This window comes from Salvelinus sp. IW2-2015, unplaced genomic scaffold (assembly GCF_002910315.2).
Source record: "Salvelinus sp. IW2-2015 unplaced genomic scaffold, ASM291031v2 Un_scaffold4298, whole genome shotgun sequence".
Taxonomy (NCBI): Eukaryota; Metazoa; Chordata; class Actinopteri; order Salmoniformes; family Salmonidae; genus Salvelinus; species Salvelinus sp. IW2-2015.
Genome location: NW_019945569.1, coordinates 5,875 through 15,211, shown reverse-complemented (window position 1 = coordinate 15,211; position 9,337 = coordinate 5,875). Strand labels below are relative to the sequence as shown.

At 45.0% G+C, this 9,337-nt stretch overlaps 1 protein-coding gene across 1 annotated transcript in view; it reads left to right on the top strand.

Annotated features, from left to right (window-relative positions):
- dnaaf9 (dynein axonemal assembly factor 9) overlaps window positions 1-7,099 on the top strand; it is a gene marked incomplete at its 3' end in the record, with an annotated part of 37,889 nt that extends 30,790 nt beyond the window's left edge. Inside the window, exons 12-16 of the mRNA XM_070441577.1 lie at window positions 1,288-1,463; window positions 6,174-6,312; window positions 6,415-6,490; window positions 6,706-6,817; window positions 6,948-7,099. Coding sequence (XP_070297678.1) covers window positions 1,288-1,463; window positions 6,174-6,312; window positions 6,415-6,490; window positions 6,706-6,817; window positions 6,948-7,099 — 655 coding nt within the window. The remainder of the gene's footprint in view (window positions 1-1,287; window positions 1,464-6,173; window positions 6,313-6,414; window positions 6,491-6,705; window positions 6,818-6,947) is intronic.
- Between the last annotated feature and the right edge of the window lie 2,238 nt (window positions 7,100-9,337).

Here is a 9,337-nt window from a genome sequence, read left to right as displayed (position 1 = left end):
ATAAAAGGAGATATGTAACAATGAAGGCAGGGTAAAGTGGACTAGACATCAAGGATAGATAATAATAAGGTATAGAGTAATATGTACATGAAAGGCAGGGTAAAGTGACTAGCATCAGGATAGATAATAAAGGTAGATATGTACATGAAGGCATGGTAAAAGTGGACTAAGACATCAGGATAGATAATAATAAGGTAGAGGTAGTAGTACATGAAGGCAGGTAAAGTGACTAGCACAAGGATAGATAATAAATAGGTAGATATGATCGGACAGGCAGTAGTGACTAGACTCAGGAAGATGAATAAAAAGTAGTTGTACATGAAAGGCAGTAAAGTGACAACATCGCATGCACCATATAAGAGACTGACAGGGTAGAAAGAGTAAGACATAGCCAGCATCTCATGATGAATTGTGTGTTGTCTATTATGTGTCGTGGTGTTGTGTGAAATAGGGTGCCTGCTGTCAGGACCAACATCGTTCATGTTATATGGTATACCTACCATGTGCGAATCACTTGCTTCCTAGTCGTGGGGTTGTTTATACATTCTGACTGTCTCCCTTCTTCTGTGTCATGTCATCTGTGTCCGCTCGGATCTCCTTACTCTCTGTGTCTGTCATCTGTGTCCGCCAGGACTACCTTATCTCTCTGTGTCTGTCATCTGTGTCCCCAGGACTCCTTATCTCTCTGTGTCCTGTATCTGTGTCCGCCAGGACTCCTTATCTCTCTGTGTCTGTCATCTGTGCCTCCAGGACTCCTTATCTCTCTGTGTCTGTCATCTGTTGTCCTCCAGGACTCCTTTATCTCTCTGTGTCTGTCATCTGTGTCCTCCAGGACTCCTTATCTCTCTGTGTCTGTCATCTGTGTCCTCCAGGACTCCTTATACTCTCTGTGTCTGTCATCTGTGTCCGCCAGGGGACTCTTATCTTCTCCCTGTGTCTGTCATCTGTGTCCTCCAGGACTCCTTATCTCTCTGTGTCTAGTCATCTGTGTCCTCAGGACTCCTTATCTCTCTGTGGTCTGTCATTGTGTCCGCCAGGACTCCTTACTCTCTCTGTGTCTGTCCATCTGTGTCCGCCAGGACTCCTTATCTCTCTGTGTGCTGTCATCTGTGTCCGCCAAAGGCACTCCTTATCCTCTGTGTCTGTCATCTGTGTCCGCCAGACTGCCTTATCTCTCTGTGTCTGTCATCTGTGGTCCGCGCAGGACTCCTTATCTCTCTGTGTCTGTCATCTGTGTCCGCCAGGACTCCTTATCTCTCTGTGTCTGTCATGCTTGTGTTCCGCCAGGACTCGTCGAGCGTGGTGGCAGCTCTGTTTGTACAGTATGAAGCTGCTCTGCTGTCCCACCTGCCCTTCCCTCTCCACAGTGATGACCACTGTTTGGTCTTTCGGCCTCAGCCACCGCTCACAGAGTCACCGAGCCTTCTACTCACAGGTCAGTCACCGAGCCTTCTACTTCACAGGTCAGTCACAGAACAACTTCTACTAACAGGTCAGTCAGTCCACAAGACCTTCTAACTAACATGTCAGTCAGTCAGGTCACAGAGCCTTCTACTAATGTCAGTCAGTCAGTCACAGAGCCTTCTACTAACAGTCAGTCAGTCAGTCACAGAGCCTTCTACTAACAGTAGTCAGTCAGTCACAGAGCCTTCTCTAACAGGTCAGTCAGTCAGTCCACAGAGCCTTCTAAACATGTCAGTCAGTCACAGGAGCCTTCTACTAACAGGTCAGTCAGTCACAGAGCCTTCTACTAACAGGTCAGTCAGTCACAAGAGCTTCTACTACAGTCCAGTCAGTCACAGAGCCTTCTACTAACAGGTCAGTCAGTCACAGAGCCTTCTACTAACAGGTCAGTCAAGTTCAGTCACAGAGCCTTCTACTAACAGGTCGTCAGTCACAGAGCCTTCTACTAACAGGTCAGTCAGTCACAGAGCCTTCTACTAACAGGTCAGTCAGTCACAGAGCCTTCTACTACAGGTCAGTCAGTCAGAGTAGCCTTCTACTAACAGGTCAGTCAGTTCACAGAGCCTTCTACTAACAGGTCAGTCAGTCACAGAGCCTTCCTACACAGGTCGTCAGTCAGTCACAGAGCCTCTACTAACAGGTGCAGTCAAGTCACAGAGCCTTCTACTAACAGGTCAGTCAGTCCAGAGCCTTCTACTAACAGGTAGTCAGTCACAGAGCCTTCTACTAACAGGTCAGTCAGTCACAGGCTTTCTACTAACAGGTCAGTCAGTCACCGAGCCTCTACTAAAGTCAGTCAGTCACAGAGCCTTCTACTAATAGTCAGTCAGTAAGTCACAGAGCTTCTACTAACATGTTAAGTCAGTCCACAGAGCCTTCTACTAACATGTCAGTCAGTACAGAGCCTTCTACTAACAGGTCAGTCAGTCAACAGAGCCTTCTACTAAACATGTCAGTCAGTCCACAGAGCCTTCTACACATGTCAGTCAGTCACAGAGCCTTCTACTAACAGGTCAGTCAGCTCAGTCAGCAGAGCCTTCTACTACAGGTCAGTCAGTCACAGAGCCTTCTACTAACAGGTCAGTCAGTCACAGAGCCTTCTACTAACATGTCAGTCAGTCACAGAGCCTTCTAAACAGTCAGTCAGTCACAGAGCCTTCTACTAACAGGTCTAGTCAAGTCAGTCACAGAGTCTTCTACTAACAGGTCAGTCAGTCACAGAGCCTTCTACTAACAGGTCAGTCAGTCAGCAGAGCCTTCTACTAACAAGTCAGTCAGTCACAGAAGCCTTCTAACTAACAAGTCAGTCAGTCACAGAGTTCTACTAACAGGTCAGTCAAGTCACAGAGCCTTCTACTAACAGGTCAGTCAGTCACAGATCCTTCTACTAACAGATCAGTCAGTCACAGATCCTTCTACTAACATGTCAGTCAGTCACAGATCCTCTACTAAACAGGTCAGTCAGTCAGCAGAGCCTTCTACTAACAGGTCAGTAGTCCAGAACCTTCTACTAAAAGTCAGTCAGTCACAGATCCTTCTACTAACAGGTCAGTCAGTCACAAGAGCCTTCTACTAACAGGTCAGTCAGTCAGCAGAACCTTCTACTAACAAGTCAGTCAGTCACAGATCCTTCTACTAACAGGTCAGTCAGTCACAGAGCCTTCTACTAAAGGTCAGTCAGTCACAGAGCCTCTACTAACAGGTCAGTCAGTACAGATCCTTCTACTACATGTCAGTCAGTCACAGAGCCTTCTACTACATGTCAGTCAGTCACAGAGCCTTCTACTAACAGATCGTGTGTTGTAGAAGGTTCTGTGTTAGGTTGCTGTTGTTTGTGGTTGTTTAGGTGTTGTAATGTGGTTGTTTAAGTGTTGTATTGTTGTTTGTTTAGTGTTGTATTGTTGTTGTTTAGGTGTTGTATTGTGGTGTTTAAGTGTTGTATGTGGTTGTTTAGGTGTTGTAACGTGGTTGTTTAGGTGTTTGTATTGTGGTTGTTTAGGTGTTATTGTATTGTGTTGTTTAGGTTTGTTGTGATTGTTGGTTGTTTAGGTGTTTGTATTGTGGTTTGTTTTTAGGTGTGTATTGTGGTTGTTTAGGTGTTGTATTGTTGTTTGTTTAGGTGTGTATTGTTGTTGTTTAAGTGTTGTAGTGTGTTGTTTTAGGTGTTGTATTGTGGTTGTTTTTAGAGTGTTGTATGTTGTTGTTTTAAGTGTTGTAGTTGTTGTTGTTTAGGTGTTGTATTGTGGTTGTTTAGGTGGTTGTATTGTTTGTTGTTTAGGTGTTGTATTGTGGTTGTTTAGGTTGTTTTGTTGTTGGTTGTTTTGTGTGGTTGTTTAGGTGTTGTATTGTGGTTGTTTAGGTGTTGTGTTGTTTAGGTGTTGTGGTTGTTTGTAGGTGTTTGTATTGTGGTTGTTTAGGTGTTTGTGTTGTGGTTGTTTAGGTTGTTGTATTGTGGTTGTTTAGGTGTTGTATTGTGGTTGTTTAGGTGTTGTATTGTGGTTGTTTAGGTGTTGTATGTGGGTTGTTTAGGTGTTGTATTGTGGTTGTTTAGTGTTGTATTGTGGTTGTTTTAGGTGTTGTATTGTGGTTGTTTAGGTGTTTGTTGTGGTTGTTTTAGGTGTTTGTTGTGGTTGTTTATCTGTTGTAGTTGTTGTTGTTGTTTAGGTGTTGTATTGGTGTTGTTTAGGTGTTGTATTGGTGTTGTATGTGGTTTGTTTGGCTGTTGTATTTGTTGTTTGTTTCAGGTGTTTTAATGGTATTGTGGTTGTTTAGGTGTTGTGTTGTTGTGTGTTTAGGTGTTGTATTGTGGTTGTTTTAGGTGTTGTGTTTGTTGTTGTTTAGGTGTTTGTATTGTGGTTTGTTTAGGTGTTGTGTTGTTGTTGTTTAGGTGTTGTATTGTGGTTGTTTTAGGTGTTGTAATTTGTGGTTGTTTAAGGTGTTGTGATTGTGGTTGTTTTAGGTTGTTTTGTTGTGGTTTGTTTAAAGTGCTGTATATGGTGGTTGTTTAGTGCTGTATTGTGGTTGTTTAGGTGTTGTATTGTGGTTGTTTAGTGTTGTATTGTGTTGTTTGGGTGTTGTATTGTGGTTGTTTAGGTGTTGTATTGTGTTTGTTTAGGTGTTTGTTGTGGTTGTTTAAGTGCTGTATTGTGGTTGTTTAAGTGCTGTATTGTGTTGTTTAGGTGTTGTAATTGTGGTTGTTTTAGGTGTTGTATTGTGGTTGTTTGGTGTTGTATTGTGGTTGGTTAGGTGTTGTGTTGTTTTGTTTAAGTGTGGTATTGTTGTTGTTTAGGTGTTGTTGTGTTGGTTGTTTAGGTGTTGTATTGTTGTTGTTTAGGTGGTTGTATTGTGGTTGGTTTAGGTGGTTGTATTGTGGTTGTTTAGGTGTTGTATTGTGGTTGTTTAGGTGTTGTATACGAATAGTTTTAGGAAGAGAGCGTCCAGATTGTCTAGCCCAGCTGATTTGTAGGGATCCAGATTTTGCAGCTCTTTCAGAACATCGGCTGTCTGGATTTGGGTGAAGGAGAAGCGGGGGGGCTTGGGCCAGTTACTGCGGGGGGTGCCGAGCTGTTGGCCAGGGTTGGGTTAGCCATGTGGAAAGCATGGCTAGCCGTAGAGAAATGCTCATTGAAATTCTCGATTATCGTGGATTTATCGGTGGTGACAGTGTTTCCTAGCCTCAGTGCAGTGGGCAGCTGGGAGGAGGTGTTCTTATTCTCCATGGACTTTACGGTGTCCCAGAACTTTTTTGAATTAGTGTTGCAGGATGCAAATTTCTGTTTGAATAAACTAGCCTTTGCTTTCCTAACTGACTATACTACTGTATAATGGTTCTGACTTCCCTGAAAAGTTTAATATCATGGGCACTATTCGATGCTAGTGCAGTACGCCACAGGATGTTTTTGTGCTGGTCAAGGGCAGTCAGGTCTGGAGTGAACCAAGGGCTATATCTGTTCTTAGTTAATTTTTTTTTGAAAGGGGCATGCTTATTTAAGATGGTGAGGAAAGCACTTTTAAAGAACAATAACCAGACATCTTCTACTGACGGAATGTGGTTAATATCCTTCAGGGCTACCCGGGCCAGGTCGATTAGAAAGGCCTGCATGCAGAAGTGTTTTAGGGAGCGTTTGACAGTGATGAGGGGTGGTCGTTTGACCGCGGACCAATAAAGGGTGTAGGCAGTGATCGCTGAGATCCTGGTTGAAAACAGCAGAGATGTATTTAGAGGGCAAGTTGGTCAGGATGATATCTATGAGGGTGCCCATGGTTACAGATTTAGGGTTGTACCTGGTAGGTTCCTTGATCATTTGTGTGAGATTGAGGGCATCTAGGTCAGATTGTAGGACAGTCGGGGTGTTAAGCATATCCCAGTTTAGGTGACTAGGCATCAGGATAGATAATAATAAGGTATTAGAGGTAGATATGTACATGAAGGCGGGGTAAAGACATCAGGATAGATAATAAGAGTAAAATAAAGAACAGACTAGCAGCAGCATATGATGAATGTGTGTTGTTCGTATGCGTATGTGTGTGGGTGTTGTGTGAGAATAGGGTGCTGTGTCGGACCAACCATGGTTCTGTTATTGTTTCTGTGCCTTTTCTGTCTGTGCGGTTGTTATACATTTCTGTACTGTCCCCCTTATCTCTCTGTGTCTGTCATCTGTGTCCGCCAGGACTCCTTATCTCTCTGTGTCTGTCATCTGTGTCCCCAGGATCCTTATCTCTCTTGTTCTGCTATTCTGTGTCCGCCGGACTCCTTATCGCTCTGTGTCTGCCATCTGTGTCCCACGGACTCCTTATCTCTCTGTGTCTGCCCCATCTGGTGTCCCCAGGATCCTTATAAATCTCTGTGTCTGTCATCTGTGTCCGCCAGGACTCCTTATCTTCTCTGTGTCTGCCATCTGTGTCGCAGGACTCCTGTATACTCTCTGTGTCTGTCTCTGTGTCCGCCAGGATGCCTTATGCTCTCTGTGCGCCATTCTGTTGTCCGTCCAGGACTTCCTTATCTCTCTGTGTCTGTCATCTGTGGGTCCGCCAGGAACTCCTTATCTCTCTGTGTATGCCATCTGTGTCCGCCAGGACTTCCTTATCTCTTTCTGGTGTCTGTCCATTCTGTGTCCGCCAGGATCCTTACTCTCTCTGTGCTGTCATCTGGTTGCCGCCATGGTACTCTTATCTCTCTGTGTCTGTCATCTGTGTCGCCAGGGACTCCTTATCTCTCTGTGTCGCGTCTGTGTCCGCCAGGATCTTATCTCGTCTGTCGTCTGTCCAAATCTGTGTCGCCAGGACTCCTTACTCTGTGTCTGTCATCTGTGTCCGCCAGACTGCCTTATCTCTCTGTGTCTGTCATCTTGTGGTCCGCGCAGGACTCCTTATCTCTCTGTGTCCTGTCCTCTGTGTCCCGAGGACTCCTTATCTCCTCTGTGTCTGTCATCTGTGTCGCCTAGGACTCTTATCTCTCTGTGTCTGTCATCTGTGTCCGCCAGGACTCGTCGAGCGTGGTTGGCAGCTCTGTTTGTACAGTATGAAGCTGCTTTGCTGCTGTCCCACCTGCCCTTGCTCTCCACATGTGACGACCACTGTTTGGTTCTTGCGGCCTCCACTACGCTCACAGAGCACCGAGCTTTCCTACTCACAGGTCAGTCACCGCGCCTTCTATCTAACAGGTCAGTCAGTCAGTGCACAGAGCTTCTACTAAAGCAGGCCAGTCAGTCACAGAGCTTCTACTAACATGTTCAGTCCATCAACAGAGCCTCTACTCACAGGTGTCAGTCACGAGCCTTCTACTAACTGTTCAGTCTTCCAGAGCCTTCTACTAACAGCATGGTCAGTCACAGAGCCTTCTACTAACAGGTCAGCAGGTCCACAGAGAAGCTCTAACTGAACTAGGTCAGTCAGTCACAGAGCCTTTCTATCTAACATGTCAGGTCAAGTCAACAGAGCACTTCTACTAACGAGGTCAGTCAGTCAGTCACAGAGCTTCTACTCACATGTCAGTCAGTCACAAGAGGCCTTCTCACTAACAGGTCAGTCAGTCACAGAGCTTCTACTACATGTCCAGTGCAGTCACAGAGCCTCTACTGAACAGGTCGATGTCAAGTCCAGAGCCTTCTACTGCCACAGGTCAGTCAGGTATCCAACAGAGCCTTCTACTCAACAGGTCAGTCAGCCCCCGAGCCTTCTACTCACAGGTCCAGTCAGTCAGTCATAAGTCAGTCACCGAGCTTCTACTATAGGTCAGTCAGTCAGTCAACAGAGCCTTCTACTCACAGGTAAGTCAGTCACAGAGCCTCTCCTACCACATGTCAGTGCAGTCAAGAGCTCTACTAACAGGTAGTCAGTCAGTCAACAGAGCCTTCTATAACAGTCATCAGTCCAGAGCCTTCTACTAACAGGTCAGTCCAGTCCACAGGCCTTTCTACTAACAGGTCGTCAGTCCACAGAGCCTTCTGATCTCACGATGTCAGTCAGTCACAGAAGCTTCTACTACAGGTCATCAGGTCCACAGAGCCTTCTACTAACATTCAGACGTCAGTCAAGAGCTTCTACTAACAGGTCAGTCAAGTCCAACCAGAGCTTTCCCCCACTTTCACATGTCAGTCAGTCCAAGATGCCTTCTACTAACCAGGTAGTCATCCACGAGCTTCTACTAACATGTCAGTCAGTCACAAGAGCTTTACTAGACAGGTCAGTCAGCACAGACCTTCTACTAACAGGTCGTTCAGCCAGATGCCTTCTACTCACAGGTCCAGTCAGTCATCACAGAGCTTCTATCTAACAGGTCAGAGTCAGTTCCGAGACGCCCTTACTAACAGGTCAGTCAGTCACGAGAGCCTTCTTACCAGGTAGTCAGTCACAGAGCCTCTTACTAACCAGTCAGGTCGTCACGAGCTTCTGACTAACAGGTCAGTCGTCACAGAGCCTTCTACTAAAGGTCAGTCAGTCACAGAGCCTCTACTAACAGGTCGTCAGTCAGTCCAGAGCCTTCTACTCACAGGTCAGTCAGTCACAGAGCCTTCAACTCACAGGTCAGTTCCCAGTCACAGATCCTTCTACTAACAGGTCAGTTAGTCAGTCAGTCACAGATCGCTTCTACTACCAGGTCAGTCAGTCACGAGAGCCTTCTACTAACTGTCCAGTCAGTCACAGGATCCTTCTATCTAACATTGTCAGTCAGTCACAGATCCTCTACTATACATGTCAGTTCATCCACCGAGCCTTCTACTAACATGTCAGTCAGGGTCACGAGCTGTCTACAACACGATCGTTCGTGTTGTAGAAGGTTCTGTGTTTGGTTAGGTGTTTGTATTGTGGTTGTGTTAGGTGTTCTAAATGTGGTTGTTTAAGTGTTGTATTGTTGTTTGTTTAGGTGTTTACTGTTGTTGTTTAGGTGTTTATTGTGGTTTTTAAGTGTTTATGTGGTTGTTTAGCGTGTTGTAACGGGTTGTTTAGGTGGTGTATTTGTGGTTGTTTAAGGTGGTGTAGTGGTTGTTTAGGTGTTGTATTGTGTTGTTTAGGTGTTGGTCTTTGTTGTTGTTTAGGTGTTTGTATTGTTTGTCGTTTTAGTGTTGTTTATTGTGGTGTGTTTAGGTGTTTTGTATTGTGGTTGTTTAGGTGTTGTATTGTGGTTTGTTTAGGTGTTTTGTATTGTGGTTGTTTAGGGTGTTTGTATTGTGGTTGTTTTAGCGTGTTGTTTGTGGTGTTAGGTTGTGTATTGTTGTTTAATGTGTTGTATTGTTGTTGTTTAGGTGTTGTATGTGGTGTTTAGATTTGGTATGTTGTTGTTTAGGTGTTGTATTGTTTGTTGTTGTAGGTGTTGTATTGTGGTCTTGTTTAGTGTGGTGTTGTATTGTTGTTGGTGTAGGTGTTTGTTTGT